Source organism: Scyliorhinus torazame, chromosome 11, assembly GCF_047496885.1.
Source record: "Scyliorhinus torazame isolate Kashiwa2021f chromosome 11, sScyTor2.1, whole genome shotgun sequence".
Lineage (NCBI taxonomy): Eukaryota > Metazoa > Chordata > Chondrichthyes > Carcharhiniformes > Scyliorhinidae > Scyliorhinus > Scyliorhinus torazame.
This window is the reverse complement of record NC_092717.1, coordinates 149,210,754-149,227,681: the sequence shown is the minus strand read 5'-3', so window position 1 is coordinate 149,227,681 and position 16,928 is coordinate 149,210,754. Positions and strand designations below refer to the sequence as shown.

Below are 16,928 nucleotides of genomic sequence, written 5' to 3'. Positions count from 1 at the left end.
TGTGTTAGCTTTTATTGGTAGAGGGATTGAGTTTCGGAGCCATGAGGTCATGTTGCAGCTGTACAAAACTCTGGTGCGGCCGCATTTGGAGTATTGCGTGCAATTCTGGTCGCCGCATTATAGGAAGGATGTGTAAGCATTGGAAAGGGTGCAGAGGAGATTTACCAGAATGTTGCCTGGTATGGAGGGAAGATCTTATGAGGAAAGGCTGAGGGACTTGAGGCTGTTTTCATTAGAGAGAAGAAGGTTAAGAGGTGACTTAATTGAGGCATACAAGATGATCAGAGGATTGGATAGGGTGGACAGTGAGAGCCTTTTTCCTCGGATGGTGATGTCTAGCACGAGGGGACATAGCTTTAAATTGAGGGGAGATAGAGATAGGACAGATGTCAGAGGTAGGTTCTTTACTCCGAGAGTAGTAAGTGCGTGGAATGCCCTGCCTGCAACAGTAATGGACTCGCCAACACTAAGGGCATTCAAATGGTCATTGGATAGACATATGGACGATAAGGGAATAGTGTAGATGGGCTTTAGTGGTTTCACAGGTCGGCGCAACATCGAGGGCCGGAAGGGCCTGTACTGCGCTGTAATGTTCTATGTTCATTGCATTCTAGCTTCCTCTCCCTACATTACCTCATGTCCTGCTGCCTACTCTTCATTATGTTAGTTGCACACTATTATAAAATGGAAATTCTAAAATGCTCCGTTCCCTGATCTTCATGGGTTTTCAAAACTGTACAGGTTACATGATACCTGTTTAGCACACTTGGGAATACCTGGAAAAAAAAAATAGGAATGGCAGTGACCTGGCATCTAAAAAATGAAGTGTGAAGAAAGTTGCAAATATTAACCATGCGGCTGAGAGATCACAAGCTTACCAAAGAGACGCAGCATAGGAAGAGAGATCCTGAAGAAACCTATGGCCAGGTAGTGATGCTCTCGTGAGCAAAAGAATCAGGGTTAGGAAACATGTAGGAAGAAGGCTTGGAGAAAAACAACAGCTTGATGCTTGGGAAGAATAATTCCAGAAGAGGACATTTGAAAGTGTGGGGCGGAACTGGGATAAAGCTCTACTTCAGTGGGAACAGATGCAGGAAGACAGATGATTGCGTTTTAGAATGAACAGAATTAAGTCTCCTGATCAGTCGAGGACCTGAGAGAGAATAATAACAACAATAATCTTTATTGTCACAAGTAGGCTTACATTAACACCACAAGGAAATCCCCTAGTCGCCACATTCTGGCGCCTGTTCGGGTACACTGAGAGAGAATTCAGAATGTCCAAATTACCTAACAGCACGTGTATCGGGACTTGAGAGGAAACCGGATAATCCGGCGGAAACTCACGCCGACATGGGGAGAATGTGCAGACTCCGCACAGATAGTGACCAAGCCGGGAATCCTACCTGGGACCCTGGCGCTGTGAAGCAACAGTGCTAGATGCTACCATGCTGCCCTAAGCAACTGAGTTGTCCAACCTAACATTGGGAGCAAGTCCAGGGATAATTACATCTATTTTAGAAGCAGACGTGTGTCAGGTGTGCCAAAATTTTAATATAGAAAGTAAGTGGGAGAACAAAAAGTGCAGGTAGCCAGAAAAGTTTTCATGTACTGCAAATGGTCTTTTTAAGATTGTGCATTATTTCTCGATGTCTTGCATGCCCTTCCATCAAGCAAATTGTAAGCCTCTGATCTGATATACATTGTTGATCAGGAATGTTAAATATCCCACTTTTCATTCCAGAAAGATCATAAAGATGTTGTGGCCTTATTTTTGGTAGGCCAAAGTCACACACATTCTTAAGACCCATTTTAAGTTCAAATGTATCAACCTCTGAAGATTCCGAAAGTCAGATTGTTTTGTAGCTTGAAGAATGCATCACTTACTTGGTATTCCTGGTGAAAAGTTGTTTTTCTTTAAAATTAATTCTTTGAAGTATTTAATTTTTAAAATCAAAATATGCTGCTGTTTTTATCAATCTATAACTTGAACTTTTTTTTCTACTCTGGTACGAACTGTTAGGTTGCCTCAGTTGTAAGCACACTCCACTCCGAATGAAAGAATTATGAGATGAACCTTTTGATCTCCACTGTCTAGATTTCAACATTCCAGATTGGAGTCACTGTTGAGGGTTTTGTCCTTCAGTTTCAGTGTTATACCTGTTCTGGTAATTTAGCTAAAGGTTAAAATCTTATGGAAAGACTTCCGGGTGCGGCTATGCAGAGCTAGGTCGCATATTCGGCAGCTCCCGCTTGGAACGGACTTTTGGGCTCTTTTACAGGGCCCCCACGGCATTTGTTTGACATTTCCCGGTGTGGGATGAAGGCTGCAGCATTCCCCTGACAGTGTCCCCCAGGAGTGTTGTGTCTTTTGGCTACCAGACCCGGCAGAAACAGTGAAAGATTTGGCTTGAGCTGCAGCGGTAGACGAGGGCCTCTTCCAGCATGCAGGCGGGGGAAGGGCAAGCTTAAAGCTGCAATCTGGCTTGACTCTATCAAAGGTGAATTCTAGCAGCAGAGGGAACAACTGTGAAAAGATCTACCAGGGCCATTGAAGAAGCAGGGACGAGGCTTCTGGTGGCGACAATGGAGGAGTAGGTCGCGCATTCGGCGGCTCCCGTCTGGAGCCGACTCTCAGACCTTTTTCAGGAGTTTCCATAGACTTTTTGGGGCAGACTGGTGAAGCAAACACTGCCAACTTCTATGAAACGGACCAGAGGTGTAACGGCCAAAGGAGCGTCACTGGAGCAACGGGAGAACTGAGGGCAAGAAATCAAAATGGCGGCGGCCAGGGACAAAGGGGAGCTGCAGGAGTTCATCAAGCGCTGCTTCGAGGAGCAGCGCGAGGAGATGCGCAAAGAGATGTTGGCGCCTATGCTTTCGGCAATTGAAGGACTCGGGATCACGCAGAAGGCCCACGAAGCTAAGATCCAGGAGGTACAGAAAAGAGTCAGTCAGAACGAGGACGAGCTCATGGGCCTGGCGGTGAGGTTACACAAGAGGTGGGCGGGAAGACTCGAAGACCTGGAGAACAGGTCGAGGAGAAAGAATCTGCGAATCCTGGGTCTCCCTGAGGGAGTGGAGGGGGCTGATGCCGGGGCATACGCGAGCACGATGCTCGAGGCGATGATGGGCACGAAGGCCCCTTCGAGGCCGCTGGAGTTGGACGGGGCACATCGGGTGCTGGCGAAGAAACCCCAGGCAAATGAGCCGCCAAGGGCGATGGCGGTGAGGTTCCACCGGTTCACGGACAGAGAGTGGGTTCTGAAATGGGCCAAGAAGGAGCGGAACAGTAAGTGGGACAATGCAGAGATCCGAATATACCCGGACTGGAGCAGTGAGGTTGCAAAGCGGAGAGCGGGTTTCAACCAGGCCAAAGCGGCGTTGTACCGGAAAGAAGTGAAATTCGGAATGCTGCAGCCAACATGACTGTGGGTCACATACAAGGGCCAACACTATTACTTCGAAACGCCTGAAGAGGCGTGGACCTTTGTACAAGCAGAAAAGTTGGACTCTAACTGAGGGTTTGTGAGGGTGGGAGGGGCATGTTTTGGGGTTTGATGTGTGATGGTTGTTGTATATAGGGGGTCAATCACACGCAGGAAATGTTACATGGGCTGGGGGAGAGAGACAAGGCCGCGACAGGAGCTGCGCCAGAGGGGGCGGAGCGGGCTTTGGAAAGCGCGGGGTCTTTTCCCGCGCGCGGGAAGAAAGGCGGGAAGGGGAACGAAGGAATGCATATGGATTGGGAGACTACCACGCGGGGAGGTCAATGGGACGGCGGGGGAAGCCGGGGTCAGCAGGCATCAGCTGACTTACGGGAGTGACATGGGGGGAGCAAAAAAGCTAGACCGGGGTCTAGCGGGGAGGGGGGGAAAGGGGGGGAGGGGGGAGGGTTGCTGCTGCACTGGCCGAAAGGGAATGGGACACAGAAGAGGTGGTCGGGACGGGGGTCCCCCCTCTGGGGGACTGGAGGGTGAGTGAGGCGTGGACATGGGACTGGCCCAGAAAAGGAGATGGCTAGTCGGCGGGGCGTTGGGGGGGGGGGGGGGGGGGGGGGGGGGGGGAGGGTAGGGGAGGTTGAGAGTCCCCCCAATCCGGCTGATAACGTGGAATGTGAGGGGCCTGAATGGGCCGGTGAAGAGGGCTCGAGTGTTCGCGCACTAAAAGGGACTGAAGGCGGACGTGGCCATGCTCCAAGAGACACATCTGAAGGTGGCGGACCAGGTCAGGTTAAGAAAGGGATGGGTAGGACAGGTATTCCACTCGGGACTGGACGCGAAGAATGGAGGGGTGGCAATATTGGTGGGAAAGCGGGTGTCATTTGAGGCCAAGACTATTGTAGCGGACAATGGAAGGCGATATGTAATGGTGAGCGGTAGGCTGCAAGGGACTTTGGTGGTGTTGGTAAACGTATACGCCCCGAACTGGGATGATACAGGATTCATGAAGCGCATGTTGGGGCGCATTCCGGACCTGGAGATAGGAGGCCTGATAATGGGAGGGAACTTCAATATAGTGTTGGATCCAGCACTGGACCGCTCCAAATCAAGGACTGGAAAGAGGCCGGCGGCGGCCAAGGTACTTAGGGGGTTTATGGATCAGATTGGGGGAGTGGACCCATGGCGGTTTGCAAGGCCGCAGGCCAGGGAATTTTCTTTCTTCTCCCATGTACACAAAGCCTACTCCCGGATAGATTTCTTTGTTCTGGGTAGGGCGCTCATCCCGAGGGTGGAGGGGACGGAGTATTCGGCTATAGCCGTTTCGGACCATGCCCCGCACTGGGTGGAACTGGAGCTGGGAGAGGAGAGGGACCAACGCCCCTTGTGGCGGCTGGATGTGGGACTGCTGGCGGACGAGATGGTGTGTGGGAAGGTGAGGGGTGTATCGAAAGGTACTTGGAGGCCAACGACAACGGGGAGGTGCGGGTGGGGGTGGTATGGGAGGCGTTGAAGGCGGTGATCAGGGGAGAGCTAATTTCCATTAGGGCTCATAGGGAGAAGACAGAGGGTATGGAAAGGGAGAGGTTAGTGGGGGAGATTTTGAGAGTGGACAGGAGATACGCAGAGGCCCCGGAGGAAAGATTACTTGGGGAAAGACGACGGCTCCAGACGGAGTTTGACCTGTTGACCACAGGGAAGGCGGAGGCACAGTGGAGGAAAGCGCAGGGGGCAACCTACGAGTATGGGGAAAAGGCTAGTCGGATGCTGGTAAGAGGATGGCAGCGAGGGAAATAGGGGGAGTCAAAGATGGAAGGGGAGCCACGGTTTGGAGTGCAACAAAAATAAACGAGGTATTCAAGGCCTTTTATGAAGAGCTGTACAGATCCCAGCCCCCAGCGGGGGAAGAGAGGATGAGACGATTTCTAGATCAGCTGAGATTCCCGAGGGTGGAGGAGCAAGAGGTGGCTGATTTGGGGGCACCAATTGGGTTGGAGGAGCTGAGCAAGGGTTTGGGGAGCATGCAGGCGGGGAAGGCCCCGGGACCGGACGGATTCCCGGTGGAGTTCTACAGGACGTACGCAGAGCTGTTGGCCCCGCTACTGGTGAGGTCCTTTAATGAGGCAAGAGAGGAGGGGACCCTGCCCCCGACAATGTCGGAAGCGACAATTTCTTTGATCCTAAAGCGGGACAAGGACCCACTGCAATGTGGATCGTACAGACCGATCTCGCTCCTCATTGTGGATGCAAAGTTGCTGGCAAAAGTGCTGGCCACGAGGATCGAGGACTGTGTCCCGGGGGTAATCCACGAGGACCAGACGGGATTTGTACAGGGCAGGCAACTAAACACCAATGTGCGGCGGCTCTTAAATGTGATAATGATGCCATCGGAGGAGGGAGAGGCGGAGATAGTGGCAGCTATGGACGCGGAGAAGGCCTTTGACCGAGTAGAGTGAGAGTACCTCTGGGAGGTGCTGCGTAGGTTTGGGTTCGGGGTAGGGTTTAACAATTGGGTTAAGCTCCTTTAAAGAGCCCCGATGGCGAGTGTAGTGAGGAACCGGCGGAAGTCGGAGTACTTTCGACTGTACCGAGGGACGAGGCAGGGGTGCCCCCTGTCCCCCCTGTTGTTCGCATTGGCGATCGAACCATTGGCCATGTCATTGAGGGAGTCTAATAAATGGAGGGGGGTGGTCCGAGGGGGAGAAGAGCATCGGGTGTCGCTATATGCGGATGACCTGTTGCTGTACGTGGCGGATCCAATGGAGGGAATGGTGGCGGTCATGCAGACTCTAAGGGAGTTTGGGGAGTTTTCGGGCTATAAGCTCAATGTAGGGAAGAGTGAGCTCTTTGTATTACAGGCGGGGGACTAAGAAAGAGGGATAGGGGACCTACTGCTGAGGAGGGCGGAGGGGAGCTTTCGGTATCTGGGGATCCAGATAGCCAGGAGTTGGGGGAGCCTACATAAACTGAATCTGACGAGGTTGGTGGAGCAAATGGAGTAGGATTTCAAAAGATGGGACATGTTACCGCTCTCGCTGGCGGGTAGAGTGCAGTCGGTCAAAAGGGTGGTCCTTCCGAGGTTTCTGTTTATGTTTCAGTGCCTCCCCATCGTGATCACTAAGGCCTTTTTTAAGAGAGTAGGCAGGAGTATTATGGGGTTTGTGTGGGCGAATAAGACCCCGAGAGTAAGGAGAGGGTTCCTGGAATGCAGTAGGGACCGAGGATGGTTGGCGCTGCCAAACCTGGGGAGCTACTACTGGGCAGCAAATGTGGCGATGATCCGCAAGTGGGTTATGGAGGGAGAGGGGGCGGCATGGAAGAGGATGGAAATGGCGTCCTGTAAAGGAACGAGCCTGGGGGCGTTGGTGACGGCACCGCTGCCGCTCTCGCCGACAAAGTATACCACGAGCCCGGTGGTGGCGGCAACGCTAAGGATCTGGGGCCAGTGGAGACGGCACCGGGTGCAATGGGAGCATCGGTGTGGTCCCCGATCAGGGGTAACCACCGGTTTGTCCCGGGGAAGATGGACGGGGGGTTCCAGAGCTGGCATCGGGCGGGGATTGGAAGAATGGGGGACCTGTTCATCGATGGGACGTTTGCGAGCCTAGGGGCACTGGAGGAGAAGTTTGAGTTACCCCCGGGAAATGCCTTTAGATATATGCAGGTGAAGGCTTTTGTGAGGCGACAGGTGAGGGAATTCCCGTTGCTCCCCGCACAAGAAGTTCAAGATAGGGTGATCTCGGGTGTATGGGTCGGGGAGGGCAAGGTGTCGGAAATACACCAGGAGTTGAAAGAAGAGGGGGAAGCGCTGGTAGAAGAGTTGAAGGGTAAATGGGAGGAGGAGCTGGGGGAGGAGATCGAGGAAGGTCTGTGGGCTGATGCCCTAGGTAGGTTTAATTCCTCCTCCTCATGTGCCAGGCTCAGCCTGATACAATTTAAGGTGGTTCACAGAGTGCACTTGACGGGGGTGAGGTTGAGTAGGTTTTTTGGGGTAGAGGACAGATGTGGAAGGTGCTCAGGGAGCCCGGCGAACCATGTCCATATGTTTTGGCCATGCCCGGCACTGGAGGGGTTCTGGAGAGGAGTGGTGGGAGCAATATCTCAGGTGGTGAAAGTCCAGGTCAAGCCAAGCTGGGGGCTAGCAATATTCGGAGTAGTGGACGAACCGGGTGTGCAGGAGGCGAAAGAGGCCGGCATTCTGGCCTTTGCGTCCCGAGTAGCCCGGCGAAGGATCTTGCTAATGTGGAAGGAGGCGAAGCCCCCCAGCCTGGAGGCCTGGATAAATGATATGGCTGGGTTCATAAAATTGGAGAGGATTAAGTTCGCCTTGAGAGGGTCTGCGCAGGGGTTCTACAGGCGGTGGCAACCGTTCCTAGACTATCTCGCGGAGCGTTAGAGGAAAGTCGGTCAGCAGCAGCAGCAGCAACCTGGGGGCGGGAGGGGGGAAGGGGTGGAGGGGACGTCCTGGGAGGGGGGGGGGGGAGAAAGGGGGGACTGCCTAGGAGGGTGGATGAGCAAGAGATAACATTAAGGGTTGGGGAAACTGGCACGTACGGGTGAGGGCCAGTGTACAAAGCTGTGTAAATATATCATTTTGCCATGTATATATCTTGCTCTGCGTGATTTCCCGTTTTTTTTTTGTTACGGGGGGGGAGGAGGGGGAGGGGGGGGGTTATAGTTTGTAAGGGAGAAAAATTGTGTTAAAAAACTTTAATAAATATATTTTTTTTAAAAAAATCTTATGGAAATTGTCATTAAAAATGGCAATTCTCCCAGTGTGCTGGCCAATATTCATCTGCCTCAAGCAGCACCGAAAATAAAGGTTCAACTAACCGTTCTTCTCATTGCTGCATATGGGATTGTACATTGAGCAACATGACGTCTATGTCATATCTAATGAGGCCTGAGCCCAAAAACTGAAGTGATATTTGATTCCTTCTTAATTTATATTATAACTGAGATCTTTGAAGTATTTATACTGATTAATAGTGGTGTTATATAATATTTAGCTCTTACCTCTATTTACAGAAATCAGAACAGGTTGAAGTATAAAGAAAGATTTTGAAATTGTCGGTTTTGGTTGCTAAAAAGCAAAGAATCAGCTGTTAGTTTTTATTCAATTAACTTGCATTTAAAGATCAACTTGTTACACACCAACATTTCAAAACACATTACACAATTAATTACTTCAATTGCATAGACTATTGTGCAGACACAATTTTCAATATAAGTTCACAGAATTATAAAGATTATTCCGAACAAAATGCATTCAGCATGGCACACTTAATTTAAAGAGACCAAACTATTTTATTCAAAAGACATTGGATAGAGATTTTTTTCTCTATGTGAAGGGTGCTATTTCACTGAAATGAATTACTTAATCAGCTCAACGTTTCCAACCTAACTTTCCTAAGATCAAATATTTTAAAAATAAATTCTAGAACAATCTGTCAGATTTGAATATGTAATAATCTTATTCAATGTGGTATAGTTTGATGGTTTATGCGATTTTAATTGATTGGCTCTTGCGGTTTATAGGTTACCAGACTTCAGTTTTTGGCGTGTCCAGTGACTGCTTATTAGAAAGTTTGCCTGCAGTGAAAACTAATGGTTGTACTGTCGAAGTTGTTCCAGCTTTACCACGACTACAAATTACTACCTCTCTGCCACGGTAGGATATTTTAAAATTAATTCCATCTTGGGTCATGCCTTGCATATGTTGATTTTTTTCCACTTTATGCGCTCAGTGCATTTATTTTGGTGGAAGCCTGTTTTTATGTCCTGACATTTTCTGTGTTAGCATGGAATGATTGTTCAGAATATATCTTTCACATAGGTGTAATTGTATGACCACTACATAAACCCAGTTTTTTCTACTGTACAACAAAGATCACCCTTGGCACTGCCACCAATAAACAAGAAATATAAACTAATGAATTCAAACATTGATTGCTTGATTGCTGAATGCATTTTTTAAAAATTGCAAGATGGAATTGTATATTACATTACCTTGTGTCTTAGCGTACCATATCAACCGCATTGCTCTCATTAACTTTCTCTGTGAGCTCATTTTAAAAAAGACAACTCAAAATCAAAATAGCTGAACATGGATTTTCCCTTAACCAATCTATGATAGTTTTTCTCAATTCACATTCGTGTGTGATCTGTTCATTTAGATTTGAATTTATTGTCACGTTTACCGAGGTACAGTGAAAAGTATTGTTCTGCGTGCAGTCCAGATAGATCGTTCCATAAATAAAAAAACATGGGATATCCGATAAATACACAATATAAATACATAGACATATCAGGTACGTAGACATTGGGTGAAGCGTACGGCGTGTCGAGCTACTCCGTAGAGAAGATGTGCGGAGAGATCAGTTCAGTCCATAAGAGGGTCATTCAGGCATCTTGTAACAATGGGGAAGAAGCTAGTTTTGAATCTGCTAGTCTGTGTTCTCCAACTTTTGTATCTCGTGCCCGATGGAAGAGGTTGGAAGAGAGAATAACCTGTGTGGGAGGGGTCTTTGATTATGCTGCCCGCTTTTCCAAGGCAGCAAGAGGTGTGGACAGAGTCCGTGGATGGGAGGCGGACTTGCTTGATCGACTGGACTGTGTTTACGACTCTTTTGTAGTTTCTTACAGTCTTGGGCCGAGCAGATGCCATACCAGGCTGTGACACAGCCAGATAGGATCTTTTCTATGGTGCATCTGTAAAAACTGGTAAGAGTCAATTTGAAGATGCCAAATTCCCTTAGTTTCCTGAGGAAGTGCTGTTGTGCTGTCTTGGTTGTCGTGTCAATGTGGGTGGACCAGGACAGATTGTTGGTGATGTGCATGTGATGATAGGTAGACTATCATCTGTATATAATATGAGTAGATCATCATAATCTGTATGTGTATCATAAGTTATATGTTTTGCTGTTGTAGTTCTAGCATCCAACCAGCAGGTGATGCCAGTATGCAGGCACGTGACCCGGACACCATGTGTTCACGCAGAAGGTGTTAGTAAGGAGTTGACAGCAGTCGCAAATTAGAGTAGCTCCGTAGTATCTTAGTGTAAGTTAGTGTTGGACCATTATTTCCAATTGTATTAATCTTAGACATTATAGTATTCCTTTAGAGTATTGTTAGTAATAAATGGTTTTGTTGTAAAACGAAGTCGAATGTTCTTTGTTAACACTACCACATCAAGATTCAACATCAACATAATCAAAGAACATTGCAGTGCACACCGAGGAATTTGAAGCTGTCACCCATCTCCACCTCAGCACCATTGATGTAGACGGGGGCATGTACGATACCTCGCTTCTTGAAGTCAATGACCAGCTCTTTAGTTTTGCTGACTTTGAGGGAGAGATTGTTGTCATTACACCACGCCACTAGGTTCTCTATCTCCCTCTTGTACTCTGACTCATCGTTGTTTGAGATCTGACCCAGTACAATCATTTCATCAGCACACATGTAGATGGAGTTGGAGCCAAATTTTGACATACAGTTGTGTGCGTGTACTGTGAGGGGGCTAAGTATGCAGCCTTGTATGCAGCCTTGCAGAGCCCTTGTATTGAGGACTATTGAGGACTATCGTGGAGGTGGTGTTGTTGTTTATCCTTACAGACTGTGGTCTATGGATCAGGAAGTCGAGGATTCAGTTACAGAGGCAGGAGCCAAGTCCTAGATTTTGGAGTTTTGATATGAGCTTGGCTGGAATTATGGTGTTGACTGTGGAGCTGTCGCCTGACTTAGGAGTCCTTGTTTTCGAGATGCTCCAAGGATGAGTGTACGGCTATGGAGATGACACCTACTGTGAACCAATTGTAGCGGCATGCAAATTGCATTGGATCAAGGCATTCTGGGAGGATGGAGTTGATGTGTCTCATGTCCAACCTCTCAAAGCACTTCATAATGATAGATGTCACCAGATGGTAGTCATTGAGGCACGTTGCCTGGTTCAACTTTGGCATCGGTATGATGGTGGTCTTCTTGATGCAGGTGGGAACCTAGGAGTGGGGTGGAGAGAGGTTGAAGATGTCCGCGAACACACCTGCCAGTTGGTCCACACAGGATCTCCGTGCGCGACCAGGGACTCGGTCAGGACCCATTGCTTTCAGAGGGTTCACTTTCAAGAAGGCCGATCTGAGAGGACGAGCAAAGATATGCAGCTAAGTTTAAAATGCTGACTGGACCTCTTCCAGATTTTCAGGGTGGAGACCACTACTGGATTCGAGGATAATCTTGCCGGAGAGAACAGCAACAATGCTGTTACTATGTCCCAAGGCTGGAACCCTTACAAGAACTCTCTTCCATTTGCCCTCATACAGAACCTGGATTACTAAACCACCCCAGTACTTTCTCAATATTGGCTGCCCAATAATAAAATAATAAATTGGGCAAAGTTAAACCTGCTGACTGTCTGTGTCTCTGGAGAGACACCCTACGGATCCTTGGGGTCTTACCCACCCAAATGAAAGAGGACACCAATTTGTTAATTTTGACAAAGAAGGACACTGAAAAGAAATAAAAATCTGAGGAGCATGTTCATTTTAATAGTCTGAACTTTGCCTGCAAAGGGCAGGGGGGAGGTCATACCACTTCTGAAAGTCAGTTTTGGTCCAATTGACCAGAGTGGTATAATTCAATTTCGGAAGCGAGACCCAATCGTGGGAAGGAACCAAAACTCCTAAATAGCTTCATTATCTTTTCCATAGTGAATTCTGGGTCCGTAATATAAAGAAGATCATCTGCGTACAACAACACCCCATGCTTTTGCCCTTCCCGATTTGTCCCCTTCCACTTGCTGGAAGACCTCAGTGCTATGGCAAGTGGTTCTATTACTAAAGCCAATAGGAAAGGAGACAATGGACATCCCTGCCTTGTGCCCTTATTCAGCGGAATGAAGTCCGAGTCCAAAGCATTTGTGCGAACACTAGCAGTGGGGACCCTATGCAGTAAAGTAATCCAGGATACAAATGTTTTCCTAATTCCAAACCTCCCAAGAATCTCCAAGATAACCCCCCACTCCACCCTATCAAATACCTTTTCTGCATCCAGGAAAGCAATCGGCTCCGGTCGGGTACTGAAGATGGGGAGAGGACATCATTTAATAGCCGACGATTGCTGACCCTTGACTGAGCCTGTCTCACCTCTCTGAGGCAGGACTCCAACTGCAGTGCCAGCACTTGTACGAGTAACTTACTGTCCGCGTTCAAAAGCGAAATAGGTCGAAATGATGCACATTCCGGAGGGTCCTTGTCCTTCTTCAGGATCAGCGAAATAGAGGCCTGCACAAGTGTAATGGGCAGCAAACCCTGGGACAAGGGGTCACTAAACCTATCTAAAATTAGCGGGATCAATTGTTCCGCAAATATCTTATAAAACTAAATGGGGAAGCTATCAGGGCCAGGAACTTTGCCTATCTGCATCAACCCAATACATTTCCGAATTTCTTCTGGGCCCAATGGGTTTCCAACTCTTACCACTTCTCTCTCTCCACCACTGGGATGGAATACCCATCCAAAAAATCCATCAGGGCCGAACTCTCTGCTGGGGATCTGATCGAGAAATCCGAATAAAATGTTTCAAAAGCCACATTGCCCTTAAGCAGCGCAGCAACCAAACTGCCACTCAAGTCCCTTATCTGCTCAATCACACGGGAAGCTGCCTGCCACTTTCAGTTGATGAGCCACAAGGCAACTGGTCTTCTCCCCATATTCATAAAATATGCCATTCGAATGTCGCAGCTGGCTCACCTCCTTACCCATTGATATTAATTCAATTTGTGTCTGCAGCTTCTTCCTGCTTGCCAGCAATTCCGGGGTTGGGGCAAGTGAGTATTGATGCTCCACCTCAAGGATGGAATCCACCAGCCTTTGTTGCTCCACCCTCGCAGACCTTTGCAAGTGCCCTTTGTAGGAAATTATTTCCCCCCTGATAACCACCTTAAGGGCTTCCGACAATGTCGAAGGCAAGATAAACTCACTTTTATTAAATTTAATATATTCCCCAATGGCGGTGGACATGCGCTCACAAAATCTTTTATCCGCTAACAATGTCATTTATCAAATTTCCATGGTGGACGTTGGGAGGGACCAGACTCTAGTGCCAAATCCACAAAATGTAGGGCATGGTCTGAAATCACAATAACCCACCCTCTCCACCGAAGGGAGGAGAGACTTATCTACCACAAAAATGTTAATACGCGAATATACCTGGTGGACATGGGAGAAAAGAGAAAAAACTTTTCCACCCTGGTGCAAAAAATGCCACGGAAAGGCTCCCCGATGGAGTCAGAGATTTAGACATGGATTGGTCCATCTTGGGATCCAAAACACAGTTTAGGTTGCCTCCCAAGATTTGCTGATGTGAACCCAAATCAGGGATGGAGGCTAGCAGCTTGTTCATAAAACCCGTATCATCCCAATTTGGAGAGTAGACATTAACCAGGATCACAGAGGTGCCCACCAGAGACCCACAAACAATAACATGTCTACCATTGGGATCGTGCGGCAGAAAATTGAACCCTTTTATTCATTAAAATTGCCGTGCCTCGGGCCTTACCATCAATGCCCAAATTACAAATCTGCCCCACCCACCCCTTCTTAGATGACGGGACTGAGGGCATTCTGGCTAAGTTTGCCGATGATACAAAGATAGATGATGGGGCAGGTAGTATGGAGGAGGTGGGGAGGCTGCAGAAAGATTTAGACAGTTTAGGAGAGTGGTCCAAGAAATGGCTGATGAAATTCAACGTGGGCAAGTGCGAGGTCTTGCACTTTGGGAAAAAAGAATAGAGGCGTGGACTATTTTCTCAACGGTGACAAAATTCATAATGCTGAAGTGCAAAGGGACTTGGGAGTCCTAGTCCAGGATTCTCTAAAGGTAAACTTGCAGGTTGAGTCCATAATTAAGAAAGCAAATGCAATGTTGTCATTCATCTCAAGAGGCTTGGAATATAAAAGCAGGGATGTACTTCTGAAGCTTTATAAAACATTAGTTAGGCCCCATTTAGAATACTGTGAGCAATTTTGGGCCCCACACCTCAGGAAGGACATACTGGCACTGGAGCGGGTCCAGCAGAGATTCACACGGATGATCCCAGGAATGGTAGGCCTAACATACGATGAACGTCTGAGGATCCTGGGATTATATTCATTGGAGTTTAGGAGGTTGAGGGGAGATCTAATAGAAACTTACAAGATAATGAATGGCTTAGATAGGGTGGATGTAGGGAAGTTGTTTCCATTAGCAGGGGAGACTAGGATCCGGGGCACAGCCTTAGAATAAAAGGGAGTCACTTTAGAACAGAGATGAGGAGAAATTTCTTCAGCCAGAGAGTGGTGGGTCTGTGGAATTCATTGCCACAGAGGGCGGTGGAGGCCGGGACGTTGAGTGTCTTTAAGACAGAAGTTGATAAATTCTTGTTTTCTCGAGGAATTAAGGGCTATGGAGAGAGAGCGTGTAAATGGAGTTGAAATCAGCCATGATTGAATGGTGGAGTGGACTCGATGGGCCGAATGGCCTTACTTCCACTCCTATGTCTTATGGTCTTATGCAACCTTGCCTGGCCTCTGATCCGCAAATATGTCCCCTGCAGAAACAGCACATCAGCATTCAAACATTTCAGGTGAGCAAATACCATCGACCTTTTCACTGGGTCAGTCAATCCCCTGACATTCCAGGTGACCAAATTGAGGGCTTCCAACCCCACCCCCTACTCAATCTGGAGTCAGCCATTTCCACCAGGAAGGGTTATCCAACAGTTCCACAGAAGGAGATGGCCACCAAACCCACAAGCAAGACTAAAAAAATCTGCAGTCACCGTCAGGAAACTCCCACTTCCCGCCCTCAAATAATACCACACTCAAGTATACATACAAAAAACAGTATGTTGAACTAGAACCTACTTCTAATAAACCTAACCCCAAACAGAACAAAAATGCTAAGCTCATTATCTAAAACAAAACTAATATAATGAGCTACAGTCACCCCCACCGCACTGTTCCCGTTAGCTAACTCTTCAGCTCACAGGGCAGCTCAAATGTTGACCTAAAAATTACACGAAGTATAAAAACGCCTTAAAACCGAATACTCCAACAGGAAGTTTATATTTTTCACAACAGTTATAGCAAATAGACCAAAAACCCCTCCCATAGAATTAAACCCCCACCAAGTCCAACTTCGAAAATATTCAACCCACACAAGAACAAAGAAATGCCAACAAGAAAAAGGAACCCCAACAACTCCCATATCCATATGCCCACTCTCGATATGCAAAAAATCCTCAAAAATCTCAATCAACCCAGACCCAGCCCATGCTTTTTTTTAAACAAAAGAATCCGCCTCCTGCGCATCATAAAATAGTATTTCACCTCAAAAGCTGCTCTCAGCCGTGCCTGGTACATCACTTCAAATTGGACTCCACTTTTATACAGGCGGCTTATGCTTTGTTGAACGCCACCCACTTCTTTGCCAGCTCCGCTCCCACATCCTGATGAAACCTGATGGCATGGCCTTCCCATTTGTAGTCGCGATGTTCCTTTGCACATCACAGGACCTGCTCTTTTTCTTGGAAGCTGTGAAACTTCACAATTACTGCTCATGGTAGTTCATTGGGGTGGGGCTTCTGTTGGAGTGTCCGTTGGGCTCGATGTAGCTCGGGAGGGGACACAAGTCCACCTTTCCCCACTATCTGCCCAAACATATTCGCAAAATATTCTCTGGGAGTTGGGTCTTCCATCCCCTCTGACAACCTCACGACAAGGATATTTTGCCTCCTTGAATGATTCTCCAAATCATTCACTTCAACTTTCAGCCGTTTATACGCCTCAACCATCAGAGACATCTCCGCTTCCAGAGAGGCAATCTGGTCGCTTGTGCCTCGAAAGAAATGTCTCCATGCCTGTATCAGAGCGCCATGTACTTTTACCATTTGTTGATCTTCTCCAACACCAACTGAATGGGAGCCAGGGCCCCTTCCATCAACTTGCAGAGGTTCCCCGACGCTACCCACCATTGCTTTTCAAATTCCTCTGCTAAGGTGCCGGCAAGCATCTCGGCCGTTAATGCAGTTGCTGGAGAGACAGAAGCTGCCTCCGCCATTTTCTCCACCAATGAGGTTGAGAAGCCTCCGATTCAGTCAATGAATCTCTGCTTTTAGGCTTTGCCCCCTGGTCTTCCTGGGCATTTCCTCTATGTAGGCATTTTATTCCATTGAACAAGTGGGTTTTTAAACATAAATACCTGCAGAAACTGGTTGAAAGGGCTAAAAGAACAGTATCCCAGCAGAGGCAACTCGTGCACGTCATGCCCCTACTTAATGCCACCGGAAGTGCTTGGAGAAGTGGAGTTGAAGCTGAAGATCAGCATGATTGTATTGCATAGCAAAGCAGACTTGAGTAGTGCTCTAGTTCTTATGCTGTCTATTTGCTCTAAGCTCTCACTTGTGTATCAAACTGGCATCTGTCATATGCACCCTTTTTCTGCTTCATC

At 47.9% G+C, this 16,928-nt stretch overlaps 1 protein-coding gene across 6 annotated transcripts in view; it reads left to right on the top strand.

The window, feature by feature from the left end:
- The window catches only part of trappc9 (trafficking protein particle complex subunit 9), a 1,142,468-nt gene that overhangs the window by 247,050 nt on the left and 878,490 nt on the right, over window positions 1–16,928 (top strand). For all 6 annotated transcript variants that reach the window (XM_072467873.1, XM_072467875.1, XM_072467870.1 and 3 more), the window contains one exon: window positions 8,979–9,111. In XM_072467873.1, coding sequence (XP_072323974.1) covers window positions 8,979–9,111 — 133 coding nt within the window. The remainder of the gene's footprint in view (window positions 1–8,978; window positions 9,112–16,928) is intronic.